Source organism: Leptopilina heterotoma, unplaced genomic scaffold, assembly GCF_015476425.1.
Source record: "Leptopilina heterotoma isolate Lh14 unplaced genomic scaffold, ASM1547642v1 Lhet_54, whole genome shotgun sequence".
In the NCBI taxonomy this organism is placed as follows: domain Eukaryota; kingdom Metazoa; phylum Arthropoda; class Insecta; order Hymenoptera; family Figitidae; genus Leptopilina; species Leptopilina heterotoma.
In genome coordinates this window covers 5,852,432-5,878,094 of record NW_025111118.1, presented here as the reverse complement: position 1 = coordinate 5,878,094, position 25,663 = coordinate 5,852,432, and the positions used below count along the sequence as shown (strand labels likewise).

Below are 25,663 nucleotides of genomic sequence, written 5' to 3'. Positions count from 1 at the left end.
GATAGTAAAGTCGTGATTTTCAATTCTATTTAATATCTCTTTTCTTTTCTTTTAATTCTCAATAGAGTAAAAAATTATTTTAAAGAATTTACACAACAGCAAAGTTGTAAGTTAAATTCAGATTCTAAAGTTTATGATAATGATGATGATGATGATAGTAAAATTTTTCGGTATTGGGTAGTGATGACTAATTTTCAAAGTCGAAATTCAAAAAAACAATAGGCAACGGTAATTATACAGTAGCTGAAAGAGTGTTTTGTGAAACATCATTTTGTATTCATCATTCGATTATATTTTTTAGAAAATAGGAAGTACGTCAATGACTCGTCATTTTTTTGTTAAAATAGCAAAAATAGTAATTACACACGAATCTAGCTAAAATTTATTTTAACAATGACTCGAATAACCACAAGTTGAAAACCGTCGCCCCGCGTGTGACACAGTCCTATACCGCTTATCTTTAAGAAACTCGCTGACTGTAAATTTCTGAGTATCGCACACGATATATGGTGTGTCTTTTTATTATCTTTAGCTGAATTCATAAGTGTAATATTCACCATCATTCTTCCAACAGAAAAAAAACAGGAATTTCAACATGTTGAAAATTGTTCCCAGACGGGAAGTCTGAGAATTTTAGATAACATTTCGCTCCATTTTTTCTGTTGCATTTTTTGATTAATAAATACGAATCAATTATAGTTTTTAATTTAGGATTGTTTTTTTAAATACTGTTTGATTTGCACGATATGAAATTAAAAGAATTGAAATGAAAATATTTAGAATGTTATGATATCTGGCAAAAAGCCTGCATAGTTGAGATAAAGTGTCGAGTATTTTAGGCACGGTTTTAATATTTATTGTTGTTATTCGCTGAACCCTGAACCACCATTGTGCGAAACCCAGTGTGCATCGTGGTTGCAGGTTACATCATACGCATCGTGCGACATTATTACGTACAAACATATGTAGATATACAATGAGCCTGTCGGATTATTAGAACGGCTCTGTGACAACCTGTGTGTATTCGTGAATTCAGCACGTCCACATACTGGCATTTCATAACTCGTGAAAATTATTTCGAAACAGAAAAAAAATTGCAAATATTTTCTCATTTTCATCTCCAATTGAATATCGAAATATTCTTGTTAAACAAAAAAAAAAAACAAGTACTCTAACTACCCGATCTAATTTGCAAAACTTTTTATCATCACAAAGAATTAATAATTAGGCTACAAACTTAACTTTTGACTCCGATGTACAAGAAAAAAGTAAGCAAACGAAAGAGAAAAATACTTTCATGCTTATCTTTATAAGTATGATGATGATAATTTTTACAATGTGTTAAAAAAACACTGCATCATATTTTTTGTAATCTCAAATAAAAGTTAATGCCGGAAATAAAAAATGCTCGTGCGGATAAATATAAGAAGTAAATTTGTATTACACAAAACTCATTGATAATGCTACATTTCATTTTGATTTTCTTTAATTAGACACCAATTGTTACTGTTATTTTAATTTCTAGGTTTGTTGCTTGGAAAATAAAACTGAATAGAAACATAAATGAAAAATTACCAATGATTAATTCAAATTAATGTAATGAACGTGTTCAATGAAAATGTTTTGACAGATCCTACCGGAAATGACGAAAAATGTTAAGTAAACTTCTTCGTTTCTTAGGTAAATGACATTGTGATCTCATTCATCATATATGTACAGGAGTGTCACTCAGAATTTCGTAAATCTTATTTAAAAACTTTTCACTACTATTACTGCCTTGTTTCGTCTGCTTTATAAAAAAGCTTTAATTTTATGTTCCTTCTGAAATTCGTTTCGATTAAAAATCATTAAAAAAATGTTTGTTCTTTCTGAATTTGGTTCGATCAAAAATTAACAGAATTTTTTGTTCTTTCTGCATTTGGTTTGATAAGTGATTAGCATGATTCTGCTGTGAAATAGAAGAGTAATAGATTACGTACAAAATCCTTTTTAAAGAAGAAGAATAACAAATTTTTTCCCACATTCAAGTGTGTATCTAGGACTCGAAAAAATACAACCAAAAGACCATTATGGAAGTGACCTTACTGCACATATATGTAATATTATTGTTAGGATCACGCCATAAAATATGTTCATTTTCACGTTATTACCCTACAATGTGCATTAAATTTCAATCATCATACCAGACGTGAAAGTAAAATTCCTCATTAGTATTTATCCATAATACTAAATTTTCCTTTCTTTAAAGAAGTATTTCGTAAAAAAAAATTTCTAAAGATCATTATTGTTTTTAAATAAATTCTTACGTCATAGTCACAGATAAACTAAATATGTACCTGGAGGAAATTATTATCATCATCATCATCATTATTATTATACACGAGAGAATTAAAAATTTAAGAGTGCCGTGCGGAAATTGTGGTACAGCTAAATATTTGCACGTGAATAATATCCGCGTGTTGTAAGAACCATCAAAATGCTTTGTTATTTCTCTATTCCTGATAATATTGTACCTATGAAGAATGACGTATCTTATGGTATATATATGGAGAAACCGATATTACCAGTTTCATTATCGTGTGTGACCTCCTTTAGAAAAAAAACTGTTGTTCTTTCCGTTTAAATGACGATTTCTCGGTGCCTTTTTTTTTCTTCCTCTAAACCTTTTTGTTTGCATTTTCATGTTGGACTATTTGCAAATTAATATAATCTACAATAGAATGGTGTGTATTTGTACTTATGCAAAAATACTGCACACTGCTGGTTGGAACCGAGTCGCATCGGTTTGCGTCAGACATGGAATAGAAGAAAGAACCATTAACTTAACTTTTACTTCGTGTAATACGCGCGACAATACGCAAAAGCCAATGAAAAAAGACCCGCATCATGTTGATTCTTTTGAATTGTGCAATGTATGCTAATTCTTCCCATGCGACTTCGTATTTTTTTATGTTGTGCGTGAAACCTGGATCAGTTACTCTCTTTTTTACCGAGAATTTTGATTAGCTAAAGCTTGAACTCTAGGAATAAATTTCTAATTCTTTTTGGTTATTAAATATATTTAGAGACTTACCAGACAATTCATAGTTTCATAGTTTTTCATTTTCATAGTTTCAATAAAAAAATGTTGCTTCGCAACACTTTTTGCTTCGTTTTTTTGTCTCAATTTGATATCTGCAGAAAAACTGTGCTGATACTGCAACAAAAATTCCCATGTACTAATTTTAAACGACACAATGCTAAATGATTCTTTTTCTTTTGATGATCGCATTGTAAACACAATTATAATAAAACTACTAGACTGTTGGCTTTGGTTATTAGAAACACTTCACGTTTCAAAAGCATGAAAGATTTACTGCGTCTTAGTAAGGTTCATAGTTTTGGATTTTGTTCACTGAGCGAATAAGGCAGTTAAATTTATCTGAAACGAAAAATCTGTTACTTCTAAGTACTGCTTAAAAAGTTCTACCAAATGCAAAATTTATTCACTTTATTCTGTTAAATTCCTATTCCACCAAAAACTCTGTTACATCATCTTGAACCAAGTTCGGCCAAATAGAAATTCTTAAATTAAACACTAAAATAAAAATATAAACGTTACTAAATAGACAGTTTTTGAATTGTTAAACAAAAGTTAAGTTAAATTCTTTTCTCTAAAGCAAAATTTTGAATTTGTTTTAAAGCGACTCCATGGAATGGTAGTAATTAATCCTTTCGTGCTAGATTAGATTCTTCAACTTATTTATTTTGCGAAAAAAATAGAGAGAAATTATGGCATTACTAGTTCTTCTAATCGGAAGCTCAACCTGTCGCACGAATGTAATAATAATGCCCAGGTAATACACCATACTGATAGTGAACGTGGGAAAGGAAGTTCCTATCAAGAATTGTGAAGGTATACGTTATAGTTATCAACAAAATTCACAGGACTTGTGAATTTACTGTTCCAAAAAACAAATTATTTTTCGATAAAGCCAGCAAAATGTTAATTTAACTCGTTTTAGATTGAAAAAAAAGAGAATATTATTTTTTTATCTCTCTTGTTTCTGCTCAAAATTATTTTTTCTCTAAATGTTTAGCTAGAAAAGCATTACAATTTTAATATTGACAAAAATAATAGTAATACAAAATAATTAGAATTATTATTAATTAACATTTTTTGTCTAATAATAAGAATAGAATTTGTTAAACTTATACGACCTCATTTGTAACGAAAAATGTTAATGTGTCAGGAAGATGAGAATAAGACGCGAATTTCAAGGATGAACTTGAGAGAAAATTGTAATCCTTTCACATCCCTGTGAAAGGTCGAAGATGTAATTTTTTTTTAATCGTATACGGTAATACGTAATTGTAATTATTTTTTTCTAGGAAAAAATTAACAACAGACGTTTATCATAAAGAGAATCCTTAATTTCATACATGCAAAATGTATTTGAATTAATAAGGAACGTCAACTTTAATTTCTAGACATCAAAAAAAATCTGCGAATATTTCTAAAATTTTCAAACATATTCAGTCAAAAAATTCCAAATAATTAGTACAATAATTAATAAATTAAATTATTTCAATTAACTAATTAACTAATTAACTAATTAATTAAATTATTTCAATTAATTAATTAATTAATTAATTACATTATTTCAGTTAATTAAGTAATTGAATATAAAGGCAATGATAATATTTAACAGAAAAAAGACTAACTGCGCTTTTCTTATACAGAATTGTAAAATTTTTTTTCAAGGATAATAATTATAAATTTAAATTAAATAATTAAAAGATTATAATTATAACAGTTGAGATAACATTCATTATTAATTCTTGTAAAACACCTGAGATATCTTTTAAAATAAATTTTTAGCACACTTTTCACTGCAATTTTTTTTCTCAATTTACTTAAATATGCTTTAATATTTTAATTTTTTCACCCACTGAAATTGTGATATGTCTAATTTTTTTTTACTTTTTAAATATAATTTGAGGTCAGAAGATAAAAATTAAAACAATTGCCACAAGCCAAATTATTTTTTGGATTTTTCACTCTTTCGACTCTCGTCTATTTTTTCTTGTTGTCTTGTTAATTTATATTATTAATTAAGTTATAAATAATTAAATTTGGTGAAAAATTAAATATCAAACTAAATATGAAATTACTTGGAATTATTATTATTAAATTTAACTATTTGAAGATATTTGAGAAAGTATTCAAATGAATATTATTATAAATTTGATGAGTGCGTTAGAAATAACTGTGTCGACTCAAAAAGTGTTGCAAGGGATGTTAACACCTTGCAGTTGACATTATGTATAGTAGAGACACCTTGAAGCACTCTGTGTCAATACAGACTGCACTAAAATTAGTATTTTACTTGCATATACTTATCATTCTCATAAATTGCATATACCTCTTCACTTGTGGCAATTTTTTTTTAATTTTAAACATTTTTTTAGAATAAAAAATCGAATAAATATGAAAATTAAACGATTTTTACGAATTTTTATTAGTTCATTACTTTTAAATAAAAAGTAAAATATAAATGAATAAAAAAAATCGGAAAATTTTGAATATTTAATTCGAATTAAATATTTAATTTATTTTTAATTTAAAATAATTTATATTTCATTTTAATATTTATTTATGCAATTTTTTGCAATTTTAATTTGGTTTTGAATTAATGAAGTAAATTAAATATTTACTTGATTAATTAAGTGTTGAAATTAAGGATCACTTTTATTTTACTTAATTAATTTAAATTAAAAACTAATAATTTATTTCCAAATTTTAGGTACTAATTTTTTTTGTTAAATCTTTTGAATTAAAATTTGTTTTAAATATGTACAAATAAAGCACTAAATTTATTGGTAATCATAATGATTACAATTTTTATAATTTATATTTAATAACATTTTTCTAAATCCGAATTGACTAATTTGAATTAGTAAATTTTTGCGATCAAATTTTACTAAAAAGCAGAAGAATATTTTTTTCTCATTTGTAAGTAAAATTTTACTAATTTGTAGCAGAAAAATTAGATTAGCTGTTAATAATTCAGATTTAGAAATTTTAAATATTTAATTTTTTATATTTAAGTTTAAACTAATTTTATTGTATTTTATTTTTGTTTCCATAATGTTGAGACGATTATTAAAATATTAATTTTGAGTTTTTCGCTCATTTCCTGAAGAAATTGTCCAGTAGATATTAAAGAAAAGAAAAAAAATCCTCATCGAATTTCCATAAATTTAAAAATTACATGCCTTCCAGAAAAATTATACTAAATAATTTCTATGAAAATTCAATGACATTCTTTTACATTTACTTAAACATGTTAATAAATTCTGGGGAAATCACTTCAAGGAAACGTGCTTTGAATATCATAAATTCTATATATGCAATGAACTTTTTCCTTGTTTTTTTTATTATTTTTCTAAAAAGAAATAGAAAAGAAAAAGAAAAGCTTTCTTTGTAAATTTTCTCTCTATCCAGTCTTCAAATAATAATGAGTAAAGTTTCGTTTTAATTTAAATAATTTTCAGTGCTTGAAAATAATGTTTTTTGTTTGAAAATTATTTTCATTGCTTGAAAACAATTTTCAGTGCTTAAAAATAATTTTCACTGCTTGAAATTAATGTTCTTTGTTTGAAAATAATTTTCTCTGCTTGAAAATAATGTTCTTTGTCTGAAAATTATTTTCATTGCTAGAAAATAATTTTCCCAGTTTGAAAATAATTTTTCCGGCTTAAAAACAATTTTCATTGATTGAAAATATTTTTCTCTGCTTGAAAATAATTTTCCCTGTTTGAAAATAGTTTTTCCTGCTTAAAAATAATTTTTGAAACATTTCTAGAAGAGAATTTTGTTCTCACAAAAATTGTTTCGAGTACCGAAGAGAAGGAGATAAATTTCTAAAGGCAAATTTAGAGGGGGCAGAAAAATGGAATAAATTTGGAAAAATTTTTCGAGAGCAACTTGGAATGTCCTTTTTTTCGATGCTAACCTCATTACGGGTTATAAAAGGGAGACGAATGGCGAGGTAAACGAACAGATCCCCAAGTCTTTTGTCACGCGTTCGCATGCAAGTCAAACGATACATTATTCCTTGACCTGACCCAACGAAACCCCCTTTCATATTCATTAGCATCGTTTTGCTTTGGACCACACACAAACGATCGAGCTTTCTCAGCCACTCACTCAAGTCGCATATTGAGTTTGCATAACGCATATGCGGTTGAACATTACAATTGTATCCCTTAAACGGATGAAAGCCTTAAACGATATTTGTAACTGATCTCGAGAGATCTATACGGTCAGGAAACAAATTTTCTGTGGTGTATATTTATACATAATAATTTATCTGGACGATCGCGCCTGCGGTCAAAATTCCTCCGTGAAAAAACATCCAAACTTAAAACTATTCTTATATACAATACACATATTTATGTATTCTATATAAAAGCTCAAAAAATATTCTGTTGACAGTGAAATATGCAACAGCTATAATCATTAGCATTTTAAAACTGTCCCGGACTTGGATTTGGAAAAAAAGTAGAATGATTGCATCGACATAACTGATATCAAGAGATATTTTTATTTTTCTCAATACCGAAAAGGAAAAAAATCGAATTTGGATTTTAAAATAGGTTCAATTTTTTGGAGATTTCTTTCTTGAGAAATTAAATTTCCTATTACAGGGTTGCCACAAATATTTAATTTTATTTTTCCCTGATTTCCAGACAAAATTCTCACTTTTTCCCTGACCCTAAAGAATATTCTGATTCACTCTCAAAATTAATAGATATACTCAAAAAAATGTTCTATTACATTTATTTACAAATTTCATTAATTGTAAAATTATTCAAAAACATCAATAATTTCTTTTTTAAATAAATATTTAAATATTCTTTTTCCGTAGGAATTAAAATTCTTCAATACATTCAAATTCAAACCTTTTCGAAATTCAACAATTTATAAGAATATTATTACAAAACATAAAGAAGGCGATCACTCCGAGTTTTTGACTCGGAGTGATCGCCTTCTTCATGTTTTGTTATAATTTAAATTACCATGAAATTTTTCAAAAAAAATTTAATTATTTACAAAAATCCTAATAAAATCCTTCGCAAGAATTCCATTATTTTTAAAAATAGTAAATGTTCTCAAAAAAATTCAATTATTTGAAAAAATTGTAATAAAATTCGTTGCAATAATTTAATTATTTTCATAAATAATAAATCGATTATTCGGTAATTCACTTTTTAATCAATTTTTATTAGAAAATTCTAGAAGAATTCAATTATTTAAATTAAAAAATAAATAATTTATTGAATAATTGAATGTTTGTTAAAATTGAATTCTGATAAAGAATTTTATCGACAAATTTTTAAATAATTCAATTATTTTGACAAATTTTAATGAAATTTTTAAGAATAATTACATTTTTCGAGGAATTTGATTAAAATATTGTATCAAAAATTAATTAAAATCCTGCGATGAGTTTTATTAATTATGAAAATAATTAAAATTTTTCACAAAAATGTTATTAAAATTTTTCTAAAATAATTGAATTTCGGTGAAGAATTTTATTATTTATAAAAATAATTGAATTCTTGAAAAGAACTTTGTTAAATTTTTTTTTAAATAATTGAATTCCTGCGACCAATTTTATAAAAATCTTTTTAAATAATTGATATTTTTCGAAAATTTTTATGAAATTTTGTATATTAAATAATTGAACTCATGTGAAAATTTTATTATTTATGAAAATAATTGAATTATTTCAAAGAAATTTATTAAAAATTTTATAAATTATTGAATTCCTGTGAAATTTTAACAAGAATTTTATTCAAGTTTTTAAAAGTAATTGAATTTGGAGGAAAAATTTTATTATTTATAACTATAATTGAAATTTTGACGAGAATTTAAAAAAAAATTTTTAAAATAATTGAATATTAAAGAATTTTATTATTTATATAAAGATAATTGATTATGACAAGAATTTTTTTCAAATTTTTGAACATAATTGAATTTCTGCGAATAATTTTATTACTTTTGAAAATAATTTAATTCTTCCAACGAATTTTAATCAAGTTTATAAAAATAATTGAATTTCGGTGAAGAATTTTACTATTTCTAAAAATAATTGAATTCTTGAAAAGAACTTTGTTAAATTTTTTTTAAATAAATTTTTTTTTTTTAAATAATTGAATTCCTGCGACGAATTTTATAAAATTCTTTTTAAATAATTGATATTTTTCGAAAAAATTTTTGAAATTTTTTATATTAAATAATTGAATTCTGTGAAATTTTGCCAAGAATTTTATTAAAGTTTTTAAAAATAATTGAATTTCGAAAAATTGTATTATTTATAAAGATAATTGAAATTTTGACGAGAATACTTTAGAAATTTTTGAACATAATTGAATTTTGGAGAAGAATTATATTATTTTTAAAGATATAATTGAAATGACCAGAATTTTTTTTAATTTTTGAATATAATTGAATTTCTGCGAAAAATTTTATTAGTTTTAAAAATAATTGAAATTCTGGAATTATTTGTAACTTTTCCAAAATTCAATTTTTTTTAGTATTTTCAACTAAAATTCTTTTATCAATCTAGTATTTATGAAAATTGTAAAAATGATTCATTAAATAATTTATATGTCATAGTTTTATGATAGTTCTTGTAAAATTAAGTTATTTAAAAAGAAATTATTGTCTGAAATAGAAAAAATTCAAGGTTTTGTATTAACTAAATAATTATTATTAAATTAAATTAATTAAATTAATAATTTAATTTAATTTTAATTTAATTTAAAAAAAATTTTTTTTTTTAATTAATTAAATTATTATTATTAAATAATATTCAATATTTCTTTTAAATAATTCAATGAGGTAGAAATTTTCGAATTTTGTCCACATTGCAGAAGAATCACAAGAGAAGAATTTTTTCCAATAGAAATAATAATCTTTACTTTCGAGATTTTGCAAAAATTTATTTTGCTGATGAATTTTTCTAAAATAAAAAAAGGACTGTGAAGATATTACAAAAACTTGTTTGCAAATGATGAATTTTTTCAAAACGAACGATTCTAATCTAAAGAGAGAAAGTTTTTGGGAAAAATAATTCCTATCTGTTAAAATTAATATTTTAAATCTCGAGATTTTCGATTAGCGTAAAATAACAAATTACAATTAACAATTTTTTTCCTTGGAATTATACTAAATTGTGACGAGAGTTCTAATTATTGCAAATTTGTTATAGGTTAGATCCACTAGAATTTTTGCCACTTCAACATAATTCAATAAAGAATAAATAATTATATATTTACTGTAAAATCAAATCAGTATCATTAACAAGAAAATTAGTTATTTAATTACCAGCTCTTCTCATTTCTTTTTAGACGCAAAAAAAACACAAGTTATTCAATTGATCGAATTGATTCTCAATTTGACCAAAAACAGTTTTCATACCAAATATTTTTCATATTTATTATTAAAAATGCGAATAAATACTAAAGTTACTTTTAAATATGCGTAAATTTACCTTTCTTGAAAGAAACTGAAAGAAACAACAAAAGTTTTGCGTGTTTTGTTTCCACCGGTTGCAATTTATGATTTTTAGGTTAGGTCTGACATTTTCTTGAATATCTTTCACTTATAGAAATATTTTTTTAAATTTCATAGTTTAGACTCATATTCCAACTAGACTTTACGTAATTACATGGATTTCGTAATATTTTTTTGTATTTAACACTGTGATATTGGAAATATTCTTCAGATTAAAAGAAAACTTTTCTGACGTCAACAAACCGCCAAGTATAACAATGTTGCCAACTGGAAAAAAGAGCGTATTTCGCGAAAAAATTCTTGTTATAATTAAAATGAAATTTAAACCGTATTTTTTAGTGGATTACATTTATAAAACAATTATAATGCTAAATATTTACTTTCTTTTACCAATTTTTAAAAATATTTATCATAAATAAACGACTTCTAATCATTTTCCAGCGATTGGCAACATCGTTATTTTTTATGCGCACACTTACAGCGCAGAGGCGCGAAACAAATTTAAATTTAAAAAGCAATATTTGCAGAAAATAAAATATTTATCAAATAAAAAAATTGATTAACAATTATATTTTTCTATTTTTGATATTTTATTTATGGAAGATAATAGGATTTCATCAAAAAGTTCTCATTTTCATTTCCTTTTCTCAAATGCGAATAATAATACTATACGAATAATAATTGAAAAAAATGATTTAATATCTATTAGTATTTCATTAATATTAATTAATATTTAATATAATTGAGAATAATAAATATTAATGTAATTAATAATAATAATTTAATTATAATAAAAATAATTAATATTAATAATTAATAATTATTGAAATAATAATAATAATTATTATTATTAATTTATAGAAAAAAAATAATTATAATTTTTATTATTATTATTACTATTAAATAATTATTATTTATAGTGCACAAATTGTAATGAATAGTATAATTTTTAACTCTTAAAAACTCAAAAGAAAATAGAAAAAAAATATTTAGATGCACATGAGAGAAAGTGCCTTCGAGATCAAAGTGCTTGAAATTATTAATTAAATTCTCCAACTATTATGAAATTATTAAAATTTTATTTAACAACTAATTTACTTTAAAGCAACTACTTTATTTTATTATCCTATTAGTTATTTTTTTTACAATCAATATTTATTATATTTTACTTCGTACTTGAACTTTTGTATATCTTTATATTCGTAAAAAAAACAAAGCCATAGAAACGTGCGAGAAGCAAAAGATTTTTGCATTTTAATCTTTAGAAAAAAAAATTTTACGGGGTGGTCAACTGTTTCATAATCATTCGCACTGTTGACCCTTTGACAATTCTGTGAATGTGTTTAAGTTAAAATTTAAAATGTAAATTTTTTTTCTGAAATAAAAACAAAAGTTTACATTATTTCTATTTTTACTTTTTAGAATATAAAAAAAATCTTGCACGTTTTTAATTGAAAATTAGTTGAAATAATTTTTTTTCATTTGATCAATTGAATTTAATAGATTGATCTAAAATTTTGTTGAGCTTAAAATTTTATTTATTAATTTAAAAATTAATCTTAATTAATTAATCTCACAAAGTTTCGAATTTTATCCGAAAATTGAAAAATTGAATTGGTTGAGTCTTTTGGAATTTCAACAATTGTTTTTCGAATTTTTAAGTTAATTAATTTAAGAATAAAAATTTTTATTTTGTAAATTTATAAATCGATTAGTGGAAATAACAGAAAACAAAATTTTTTGTTACAGAATGAGGACAGTCAAGACGATGGCGGAGGATTTTATTGGGACCCACGAACTGTTAATAATCGGGAACCAGAAAGTCAAAAACAATCGCGATTACTTCAGGAGCAATTATCTCGAGCCTCCGTAAAAATTTCTGAATTGGAGACAGAATTGAAACGTCTACAAAATGTAAGAATTTTATTTTCAATTTATTTTTTATTTTCCTATTTTCAATTATTTATTTATTTGATTTTGTTTGTAATTTTCTAGGGAAATACTATGAATGGAACGAGTATAAAGGAAGAAATCGCTGAAGGCCATCAAAAGACGGAACTTCTTCGAGCAAAACAAGACTTGATGAATCGCATTATTCAAATGGGTGAAAAGGTACAAAAATTCTCAACAAATGGAATTCTATACAAGTTGCATTGTTTAAAATTTTTCAACAAACTTTTTACTTCATTTTTTCATATTATTATTTTTCTATTTTGTAAAAAATTATCCATTTAAATTAAAAATTAAAATTATTAAAATTATTAAAATTATTAAAATTATTAAAATTATCCAAAATAAAATTATTAAAAATAAAATTCAATTTAATGTAAATTGAATTACAATTAATTGAATTCAAATTAAATTAGAATTAAAATTCAACAAAAAAATGGAAAATAAATTGATTTCAAATTAAATTAGAATTAAAATTCAACAAAAATTGAAAATAAATTGAATTAAAATTAATTTACAATTCAAATTAATTAAACTAAAATTGAATTACAATTAAATTAAATTAAAATAAAATTTCTTCTTATTTTAAAAGTATTTGAATAAAATTGTCTTTTATTTTTCATTTTAGAGAGCAGAGAAAAATACGAGACGAAATGATGAAGCAGAAGTTGTGAAAGATTTTCAGAAAGCAATGTCTAAATTAAAATCGTCGGAGCAATTAGAATTGATTAAAAGTGCACTTCAGGCTCTTGAAAACGAAAACGAAAAATTGAAAGCGACCAAAAATGAAGAGAAAATTGACGTTCAAGAAAAATCGGTTAAATTAAATTCCGATGGATTCGAGGCTGTACCATTAATTGTCGGTTATGAGGAAAATTCAAATAATCGCCCAAAAATTGAGGAAACCCATTCGATGGATGAATTCAAAAAACGAGAATTTGAATTAAATAAAAAAATTCAGGAGTTACAAGACGAAAATCGAATTTTAAGTAACAGCGTCGATGAATTGGATCAACAACATTCAGAATCTATGGGTAAGATTTCAAATCGAATATTTTTCTTATTTTCTAATCAAAAAAGTTGTAAATTTTTAAATTAATAATTTAACTAACGATAATTTAATTTAACTAAAGATAATTTAATTTAACTAACAATAATTTAATTTAATTACTAATAATTCAATTAATAATAATTAAATTAAATTAATAACAATTTAAGTTTCGAATTTTAATTGCATAATTTTTTGCCATTCAGATAAAGTTTTGTCCTTAAAAGAGGAACTCCAAAAAAAGCACAAGTGCCTTCAAACTGCCTACGAACAGCTCTACGTGGATTACAATCAAATATCAAGTCAATGTGAAATTCTAAAATCTAAAAATGAAAATAATGATGATATTAATAGGGAAAAAATGCCAAAAATAAGTCTTGCCTTACAAACGGAACCCATAGCCGTCCAAGAAAATTCTGTTCAGGCCAATATAAACGATGAAACACTCATAATTATAACAAAAAAAGTGAAAAATATTCTCAAAAATATTTCCCTAACAGCACATGATGATGAAACAATATTTGAAGTTGTGGCAAAACAATATGTCGATATAAAATGGAAAAAGGATGTTTTAGAGAGAAAACTCACGGAATTAACGCGCGAATTAAAGCAAACTGAGGAAACAAAAGAATCATTACAATTAGAATGCGATGATATGCAATCAAACATTGATTCATTAATTATTGAAATTCAACATCTCAAGTCAAATTTACCATCGATACCGGAAGCGAGTGAGGAGCGTATCGCATCACTTGAAAATGAAACCGAAACACTTCAGGCCGAATTGAAAAAATACGAGGACGAAATTAAACATTTAAGACAGAAAAATGCCGATTTAACAACAGGTGGAAAAAAAGATGTTGAAAATACGCACAGAAATCATGGAAACTTTCAAACTGAACTCCAAACAATAAATGAACAACCTGAAAACGAACCACCAAGAGACGAAGGTAGATAAATGTTTCTATAAATATTTTCCTAATTTTTTAATTTTTTTCTTCTTACTAACATTGTAAATTGTTTTTTTTGCAGATGAAGAAAAACTGTTCCAAAAATTAGAATTATCCATGGCAAAGAACGATGAATTAAGAAAAAGAATCGAAATGCTCGAAAATGATCAAAGACAAACGCAAGAACAATTGAGAATGTCTTTGGAAAAATGCAAAGGACTCGACGAGAATATTGAACTAATTGAGGAATTAAAACTCGATCTCGACAATGTTAAACGTGAATTAAAATCATCAATATCACATTGTAAAATACTCGAGAATAATTTACAAGAAATGCAAAAAATGAAGGAAGAAATGGAAAATGATAATAAAATATTGTCACGTGAAATTGAAAGACTTCAATCTGATTTATCGATATTAAAAGAATCACAAGAGAAAAATGAGGATAATAATCTACTCAGTGATCTTCGTGATCAACTCTATAAAGTAAACAGCGATAAAGACGATTTAGAATACGATATTCTCAATATGAGAAAAGAACTCGACAACACGATAAATCAATTAGAATTCAAAGAGACCGAATTCGAGAATTTACAGCAACTTATCGATGAATTACAACAGGAAAATCGAAAAATACAAACAGAAAATGACAATTTAAAAAAGGAGACCAACACATTCGTGGAGCAATTAACATCCCTTCAAAATGAATCGAGTGAAAAAGTTGAATTACTAAATACTGAGAAATTTTTACTCGAACAGGAATATTCGACGTTGAAGGAAGAGACTGACAAGGAGAAACTTGAATTAATCGAAACAAGAAATAAATTAATAAACTCAGAGGAAAAAATATCCCTCCTGGAGAATTCACTCTCAAATTTGAAATTCGAAACACTTTCAAATAATGAAAATCAAAGCAAAACGAATGAGGTTACAAAAAAATTGGAAGAAGAACTAAGAATCGTTAATTTGGAAAAGGAAAATTTGTTCCTCGATCTAGAAGCAAAAATAGCGCAAATTCTCTCAAAGGAAGAAGAATTATCGACTCTACGTCAACAGTATTCGAAACTAGAAATCGAAGCTCAAAATTCCCAAGAGAAAAACGAAACGAATCAATTAAAAACCGAAATCGAGGAACTGAGTCAAAAATTAGAAAATTCTTTAGAAAAGAATAGAGAATCGTCAACGATGGCAAGGGAAACAATTGAAAGTTTATCGCAACTGATTCGCGACAAGGACAATGAAATTGAAAAATTAAAGAATCATCAAACAAACGAAATTGAAAATGAATTATCATCGATAAAAAATGAACGTGACGAATTAGTGAAACTCGTGCAAATAAAACATAACGAGAGTCTACAATATCACAGCGAAATTCAACGTTTAAATCAATTATTAAATGAGCAATTAATCAGTATTCATAAATTAATTGCCGAACGTGATTTCAATTTAGAAGGAATTAAAGAAAAGGAAACGGAAATTCTTTGGGCACAAAATGAACTTAAAGTTGTTAGGCAAAAATTGAAAGACATCGAAGAATCAAATGATGGGGAGAAATGTGGTATTGTTGAGCATTCCGTTCAAATAGCGCAAATGGCAATTTTCAGTGAAAAATGTAAAGCACTCGAGGCAGCATTAATTCAGGAGCAAAATAATAATCGTCTTCTTCAAAATCAATTGAATGATTCACAAAATAAGGAGCAAAGCAGTGCAAAGGATTTGGAGAGATTGAGATGTCATTTAATGGAAATTGAAGCGAGTTATACGCAAGAATTATTGCAGACCGAGGAAATAAGAAGAGATTTGGAAGCGAAATTAATTCAAGCTGAGGAGAAAGTTAAGAATAGTTCGACAGTTTATACATCTGCCAGTATTAGAGCGAATCAACAAGTTGAAACGATGCAACAACAAATGGCATTAATCGTTCAGCAAAGGGACGATATTCAAAATAAATTATCAGCTGCCGAGGATAAAATACTCTCATCCACTGCGTCGTTGACGAATCTTCAATTTGTTCTCGAACAATTCCAAAGAGGTGAATATCCATTCTATTGATTAATCTGGAAATTTATCAATAGGTTAATTCAATATTCAATGAATTCCAATTAATTAATTCGCTAATTGACTTTTATTCAATAATTTATGACAGGATTGCGACAGGTCAGGGAAAATCAAAATTCTTTCCAGAAATTCAATTATTTTCGAAAATTTAAAAAAAAAGTTCTCGTCAACATTTTAATTATCTTTATAAATAGCAAAATTCTTCACCAAAATTCAATTATTTTCAGGAATTTTAATAAAATTCATTGTAAAGTTCAATTATTTTCATAATTAACAATATTTATCAGAAGAATTCAATTATTTTTAAAATTAATAAAATTCTTCGGAGAAATTCAATTATTTTCAAAAAATAAAAAAAAAAATTGTCAACATTTCAATTATCTCTATAAATAGCAAAATTCTTCGCCGAAATTCAATTATTTTTAGAAATTTTAATAAAATTTATTGCTAAATTCAATTATTTTGATAAATAAAAGCATTCATCACAAGAATTCAATTATTTTACAATGTAATAGAATTCAATTATTTTTTTAAATTTGAATGGAATTCATGCCAAAATTTCAATTATTTTCAAAAATGTTTCTTAATTCAATAATTTGTATATCTAATATTTTAATTTTGTTGATAAAATTATTTATGAGAATTTAATTTTGAAAAAAAATTCATTTATTCAATAATTTTTTCTTTTTTGTATTTAAATAATTGAATTCTCATAGAATTTTCTAATAAAAATTGTTTTAAAAATGAATTTCAGATAAAAAAAATTGAAAATAATTGATAATCGTTCATTTACTTCTTTCGAAGAATTTTAGTAAAATTTTTTAAATTAATTACATTTTTAGAAGAGTTTACTTAAAATTTTATTAAAAATAATTAAAATCCTGAGAATAATTTTATTATTTAGGAAAATAATTGAAATTTTGCAACGAACTTTTATTGTATTTTTTAAAAATAATTAAAATCCTGTTATAAAATTTAGTATTCAGAAAAACAATTGAATTCTTGCAAAGAATTTTATTACATTTCTTTTAAATAATTGAAATCCTGAGAATAATTTTATTATTTAGGAAAATAATTGAAATTTTGCAACGAACTTTTATTATATTTTTTAAAAATAATTAAAATCCTGTTATAAAATTTAGTATTTAGAAAAACAATTGAATTCTTGCAAAGAATTTTATTACATTTCTTTTAAATAATTGAAATCCTGTAAAGAATTTTATTATTTATGAAAATAATTGAATTCTTTTGTGAAATTTTATTAAAATCGTAGATTTTGAAAATATTTGAATTTCAGCGAAGAATTTCATTATTTGTGAAATGTAATTGAATTCTTGCAAAAAATATTTGAAAATAATTACATTTTTCGAGAAATTTATTTAAAATTTTATTAAAAATAATTTAAATCCTAGGAAAAATTTTATTATTTATATTAATAATAATTGAATTCTTACAATTTGAATAAATTCGTTAATTAATTTGAATTTTCCCAGAATTATTCGTTAATTAATTTAATTAAGTTAATTTTATTTTATTTAATAATTAATAAGTAAAATATAAAATAGGTATAATTTAAAACAAAAGAAATTTAATTTTACTAAGAAATAAATTATTATTGTAGATAAAGAAAAAGATATTCAAGCAGGAACAGAGAAAATTCGTCAACAACTTAATGAGTCCTACAGGCAGCAGGAAAATTTGTCCATTGAAATTTCAAGTCTAAAGGTTGGTTATTCCCTTTACACTGGAGCTTCACTTATTTTCAGTCTCACTTATTTTCACCATTTCCAGTCTCACTTATTTTCAGTTAAATGGTTCTCCGTGCGTTCTCATTGGTTGATGTTAAAGAATCCACCAATCAAATCAACTCGAATGTTACGTTTCAGAGTGAAAATAAGTGCGACTTTGCCTTTCAGTTTGTTTGGACTTAGTGAAAATAAGTGAAGCTTCAGTGTATTATAAAATAATAAGAAGAGAAACTTTTTTTAAAAGTTTTTATTTAAAGAAACAACGACATTTTGCAGAAAAATTGTTTTCAACTTTTTGAAGAAGAATTATTTCAAATATATATTTTTTTAATTTTCAGGAGCAATTGGCAGAGGCGAAGGAATGCCTACTGGCAGCCTCGAGATTGAGTGAAGAATTAGACAAGAAGAGTGAAAAAATTGGACAACTGAATCAAGAAGGTAATTTGAAAATAAGAATCAAAATAACAAACTGTTTATTGCTTTTGCACTTTTTTTTGGCTCGATTTTCTTTTCACTTGCATGTTTAGTGTCACATTGCACAGTAGTTGTAAAAGTAAATTTCGATTTTGTTTTTTAAAAACAATATTAAAAAACTTGAAAAATAATTCCAAGAATTCATTTCCTTTTCAAATAAAAGGCAATCTGTTTTCACATTCATAAAGACAAATCATATTTTAATAATATCATAACAATCATAAAAACATATTAACGAACATAAGAAAAGTTGATTTTAAATATATATGAATTTATTCAGGAAGTAGGAATATTTTTGCTTTTTTCGCTTTAATTTATCGCTTTTTGTAACAAAATGCAACTTTTAATATATTTTTAATAAAAATATCTAGGTTAACATAATAATAATAATTAATAGTTAATATAATATTAATAGGGAAATTAATTTTTTTTTCTAATTAATATAAAACTCGATTATTATATAATTGTGAAAAAGACCGGTTCTTTTGCAAATGAAATTTTTTTTTAAATTAAAGAATTAAAAAAATACATTTCAATAATTGTTTTCACAAAAGAAAGGGTAAATTCGTGTTTCTTTTTTAAATTTTTATTGAAGCGAAACTATAGTCAATAATGAGGCGTGATTTTTAATAATAAAAAAAAAATTGGAGCTGGGTGAAACGAAATTCAACACCAGGGAGGTTATATAATTAATTATATTTTTATATATAATCAAGAGTTTGGCTGTGAACCTGTGACTAATCTGACCAAAAATGAAACAATGCAAACGCACATTTTATTCGGTTTTGCAGTCCAATATCAGCTGGTAATTCTGGGATTTTAACATTAACCCAGGATTCTTGCTGGTATCAGGCTACGAACTGAACCGTCGCCTTTGCACACTTTTTAATTGCATCTCGGCTGATTCACGCATTGACATTTTGGTGCTGGTTTTTTTTTCTTATATTAAAATAAAATTATTTTATAATCACTTTTTACTCGACCATGAAATTTTTTTCGAATTTTTTTTTTGAGAAAAAACAAAAACACTGATAAAGTATTTTATATTTTTTTTTATTCACTTTGTATTTATAATTTCTGTTTTTTTTTCTAAATAAATATTGAAATATTGTTTGGTTTGAAAACTGATGTTTAGGTTTTGTGCAACTACTTGGAAATTTCGATTTAGAAGATAAAGTTACGTTCGATAAATTAAATAGTATTCTTTATTTATTAATTATTAATTCCAGTGACTTTATGTTCTAATGTGTGTGCTTGCAAATTTCAAATCGAAATTTCCATTTTATATTTAAAAAATTATGTTAAAAATTGTTTTTCTTTGCTCTTTTATTCCTTTTGTGATTTTTTATTAAAAAGAAAGAAATTTAAATGAAAAAATCAGAGAATTGAAGAAATAAAGTTGAAATAAGTAAAGAAAGAAAAAGAACAAAATTAAAGAATATTTTACGGAAAAAATTCATTTTGTAGTGGCAAATATTTTTTAATATTCTTGTAAATCTAGAATATTTCAAGAACATTTTTCTTACTCGAATAAAAGAGCGAAGAATTATATTTTAATTAGACAATTAGAAATTTTCTAGAGTAAATTTATTTGTAAAGTAAATACTTTTTAGTTTAGTAATAGAAATATTTTGTAGATTAGATTAATTAGAGCAATATTTATTAGTAATAAAGCATTCCTCGGAAATAAATTCATTTTGAAAAAATTCTTGATTATCACAAAAAATTACAAAAATAACTTCGGGAAATTTTTTTCAGTCAAGAAAAATTGAATCAATTAAAAAAGCAAATAAAATTTGCAAAGTAATTTTAATAGTTTGATAAAAAAAAACAAAAATATTGTTATTTATGCAATAATTTTAGAAAAGTATATCAAGAATTCTTTTAAAAATAGATTTGTTTCCTAAATTCAGAATATTTTTTTAACTATTTATATTTTCTTTCGAAACTTTTCAAGACTGTTATTTTAATTTATAATTTCAAGAAAATTAGGAGCATTATTTATTAACAAATATTTAATAAATTAAATAGTTTTTTTTTTTGATAAAATTTCTATTACAATTGGCAAATAATAAATATGAATAACAAAATCTTTTTATTTATTTTAACGAAATTAATTGAAATTCGTTTACTATAAAATTATTTACTATTCATTTATTATTTGAAAAAATTATTTTTTAAGACAATTATTACAAAATAATTTTTAAAAAAAACCGGTTTTAACAAAAAGCAAAGAACAAAATAAGTTGTTAACTTCAAACTGACACAATTCGGAAGAATTTGTAAAAAATATTCATGGCCAGATTTCCCTTTCTTTGAATAAATAAAATACAATAATAAAAAAATTCTTTTTAAATCATACAATAAAAATAAATATTCAAAATTTCTATTTAATTTATTAAAAATTAATTTTCACTAGTCGGTAATAAAATAGATGATTTTGATTTATGTAAATATTTGTTGATAAGAATTTTGGAGTAGAATTAAAAAAAGTAATTTTTTCTTTAATTAAAATAATCATCTAAATTAAAAAAAATATCTATATCTGGTAGTGTTGGAGTGAGTAATCTCATGCGGTAACTGTGAGCGTATAAATTTCAGAAGCTCATATTACCCCGTGGGGTTTCCCACCCGCTACCCCTGTCCTGCAAGTTTTAGAAGAAAAATTAATTAGAGAATCCCTTTTCAGAAAATTACGTTCATATTACATTTGAGAAAAAATTTTTCCATATTTTTACTTTTCGCATTTTTATAAAATTATATTCAAATTTCCAACGAAAAGATGCTAATTTTAATTTTATTATTAAAGAAACAAATTATTATTAAGCTGCAACGATTAAATTTTTATTAATGAAAATTTTACACTTTAATACGTATTTCGAAATAGAAACTAATTTCAAATACAATTGAGATTGTAATAATATTTAATTAATAATAAATATTATTAATAAATAATATTTTAACAAATATTTCTAATAGATAATATTTATAATAAATAATATTTATAAAAAATGTAATATTAATAAAATAAACAATTAATCAAGAAAATTAATTTATTTTCTAAATACACAATTTTATCGATGCAGCTTAATTTTTCCTTTTGATATTAAAAATATAATTTGAAGAGCATGTGCAAATTGTTAGACTGTATTTTTTTTGTGCAAAAATGGCATGATATAGGAAGAATGCAGCATGAAAAAAAACAGGACGTGGGTGTGAGTATTACATCAGGTACTGGTGTAGAATCTTAGCTACCAGTGCTTGTGTTATACTTGCGCTTTTGTCTTTTCAATCTACCTGCCTGACAACTATACACCATCGGAATGTAAACCTACACAAATATACAATATTGCGTTTAAATAAAATACATCCTTTTTCATTTATATACTATAAACAGTGTATAAAACACGCAACTTATTTATTAGAAAAATTACCACTTAACCCTGGAATGTCAAAAGTCAATGAGAACGACTTAAGGTAGCAACAATAATTTTTATAGAAAAAAAAAATCAGACACGTTTCATCAACCTTCGAATTAATTACTGTAAACGAAAAACCTTCACTTTACTCTTATTTTAAGCGTCATAAACTTTTTTTTTTCTAAATTTATTTATAATTCGTAATTATAAATTAAATTAAAATTTAAAAATACAAAAAATGATTTATATTTTCGAGAATAATTATATTTGTAAATAAATAGTTTCATTAAATTATTAATTAAGAATAATAACTTAATAATTATTAGTTAATAATCAAGTGCAAAAATTTATTCAATACAAATTTTTGCTAAATATTTTTCTAAATAAAAAATTTCTGCATATAAAATAGTAGAGAATTAATAGTTTGTTAATAATTTTGTGATGTACTTTTAATAATTTTTTAATTCTTAATTTTATTTTTTGCAGTTGCGCAATTGACTCTTTTGGTGAACACTGCCGATGAAAGAATTCAGGAAGCAAACAAAAGTGGTGAAGGAAAAGTTGATAAGTAAGTTTTGAAGAGTATAATTTTGAAATATTTTAATTTCATCATCAAAATATTTGTTTTTCGTAATAGAAACAAATGCGTTTTAGAAAAGAAAGAAGAATATTCTGTTCTTTTTTTAATTGGATAAGTGAAAATTTCGCTGATTCAAATTAAGAGAGTAAAAAAAACAGTTTTTAAAAAGAAAAATAAATATTTTTAGAAAAAAATGCGAAAATTTCAATTTGTAATTAAAAATTTTCTTTTCAGAAATCTTGTGAAAAATTTGCTTTTGGGTTATTTGACATCGTCAGCTAATGATAAAACTTCGGTAATGAGGGTATTTTCAACTGTTTTGGATTTCAACGATTCCGAAAGGGAGAAAACTGGTCTAAACAGTTCGGCTGCGAAAAATAGTTGGTTCTCAAATGTTTTACACAGCGGAGGAAACGTGCCAAACAAGGTAAATTTTTTTTTAATAAAATTTCAAAATAGATGCGATTAAATTAAAAAATTACTTTTTCTTTCATAAACAGGGTTGCCATAGGTCAGGGAAAAGTCAGGGATTTTTTATTAAAGTACTGGAAAAAATTAAATTTGCAGAATTTATAATTAGTTTTATTTTATTTTTTAATATAATATATTATATTTAATTTATTTAATTTATTTAATTTATTTAATCATGAATTTATAGAAGAATTTTATTTAAAAACACTAAAAAAATTGTATTTTAGAGAAGTTACAAATGTTTAAAAAATTCAAATTTGTACAAAAATTTAAAAAAATTCTAGTCAAAATTTCAATGGTATATCTTTAAAAATAATAAAATTCTTTATGAGAATTCAATTTTGAAAAAAATTCATTTATTGAATCATTTCTTCATTTTTGTATTTAAATAATTGAATTCTCATAGAATTTTCTAATAAAAATTGTTTTAAAAATGAATTTCAGATAAAAATTTTTTAAATAATTGTTAATGTTCATTTCTTTCGAAGAATTTCAATAACATTTTTTTAATTAATTACATTTTTTGAAAAATTTACTTAAAATTTTATTAAAAATAATTGAAAGCCTGTGAAGAAATTTAGTATTTAGGAAAATAATTGAATTCTTGCAAAGAATTTTATTACATTTCTTTTTAAATAATTGAAATCGTGTGAAGAATTTTATTATTTAGGAAAACAATTGAATTCTTGCAACGATATTTATAAATTACATTTCTTTTAAATAATTGCAATCCTGTGAAGAATTTTATTATTTATGAAAATAATTGAATTCTTTTGTGAAATTTTATTAAAATCGTAGATTTTGAAAATATTTGAATTTCAGCGAAGAATTTCATTATTTGTGAAATGTTATTGAATTCATGAAAAAAATGTTTGAAAATAATTACATTTTTCGGGTGATTCATTTAAAATTGTATTAAAAATAATTTAAATCCTAGGAAAAATTTTATTATTTATGATAATAATTGAATTCTTACAATGAATTTTATTACATTTTTATAAATTCTAAATAATTGAATTGATGTGAAAAATTGTATTAATTATAAAAATAATTGAATTCTTACGAAGAATTTTATTAAAATTTTTGTAAATAATTTAATTTTCTTTTTGTTATTTTTTATAGAAATCTAAATTATTATAAAACAGAAAGATAGCGATCTTTCTGTTTTACAATAATATTCTTAAAAGTTATTGAATTTTAAAAGGTTTAAATTTAAGAATCAGAATATTCTTTTGGATCAGGGAAAAAGTCAAAATTTTTTCTGGAAATCAGGGAAAAAGAAAATTAATTTTTTTGTTGCAACCCTGATAAGTCGGTAACGATTTTCAAATTGAATAATAAATTTAACTTTTCAGGACGCGGAAGCTTCATTGTCAGCGGCTTTTGTTAAATTCTTGGAAAGCGAATCAGCACCAAAAAATCAATTACCAGCTTTACCGATTTCTAATACTGTAAGTCTATTTTCCTTTTTCTTTTCATAGTGAATATTAAAAATATAAGAGAAAAATTGGTTGGAAACTTAATAAACATACCGAATTGGTTTTTTTCCAGCCATTAACTAAACCGGGTCACAGCAGGCAACATTCAACATCATCAACGCAGTCGACACTCCTTTTATCCAACATTAATTTGCCAACGTTTCCAGATTTTGTTCCAGCAAGAAATACAGGATCGATTCTGAAAGAAGTTTTAAAAGACAGCTGATATTGAAAACACGTTTCTTTTTGTCTGCTCCTTATTAGTGAACAACTATATCATAAAAGTAACTACGATTAAAAATTAAAGGTTTTGTTTCTATTTCTGAATTTTCTAAAAAGTATAATTAATATTAAATCTTATTTTGTCAGGATATCACCAATTATGGATTCCAATAAATTTTAAGAAGCATTTGAAACCGAAGCAACAAGAAAACTTCCGATAAAAATAATTATTTTTAAGTATTATTATTATTACTAATATTATAATTATCATTACTGTTAAATAGTGACAAAAAAAAATTCGAAAAAGTCTCCAAATTTAGTCGCCGAAGAGTTTGTTCCAAAATTCATCGATTTTCTTTATTTTCTTAATCATTTTATTGTTTCTATTTATTTCATTTCAAAAATGTAAGTGGCGAAAAAATATTTTAAAAAAACAGCATTGATTGCTGGATAAAAAAGTTCAATTGAATATTAAAAAATTTTTGTTTTATTATTAAAAATGTTGTCAATAGAAGGTAATTTTGAAAAATATTCCTCTTATTAAATTGTTTCAAGTATAAAAATGATAATTTTGTTTTTTTGTAAATTTTGTATTTTGTTTTGTTTAGATTATTGAGGAAAATATTATTGTGCAATTTTGTTTTGTAAATTTGTTTTAAAATACATTATATGTATATGTTGTAAAATAATTGTTTTAA

General features: G+C 24.0%; 1 protein-coding gene across 3 annotated transcripts in view; it reads left to right on the top strand.

The window, feature by feature from the left end:
* Positions 1 to 25,439, top strand: part of LOC122508556 (thyroid receptor-interacting protein 11-like) — a 57,951-nt gene extending 32,512 nt beyond the window's left edge. For 2 of the 3 annotated variants that reach the window (XR_006302241.1, XR_006302242.1), the window contains 12 exons: positions 12,317 to 12,481; positions 12,563 to 12,679; positions 13,146 to 13,551; positions 13,772 to 14,515; positions 14,598 to 16,547; positions 18,195 to 18,298; positions 18,660 to 18,759; positions 22,701 to 22,782; positions 23,029 to 23,221; positions 24,621 to 24,716; positions 24,817 to 25,027; positions 25,113 to 25,439. Coding sequence is in view for 1 of the 3 variants with exons in the window: in XM_043621986.1 (XP_043477921.1) it covers positions 12,317 to 12,481; positions 12,563 to 12,679; positions 13,146 to 13,551; positions 13,772 to 14,515; positions 14,598 to 16,547; positions 18,195 to 18,298; positions 18,660 to 18,759; positions 22,701 to 22,782; positions 23,029 to 23,221; positions 24,621 to 24,716; positions 24,817 to 24,969 (4,110 nt within the window). In the remaining 2 variants the exon portion in view is untranslated. The other variant, XM_043621986.1, reaches the window with a different exon arrangement.
* The last annotated feature ends 224 nt before the right edge of the window (positions 25,440 to 25,663 follow it).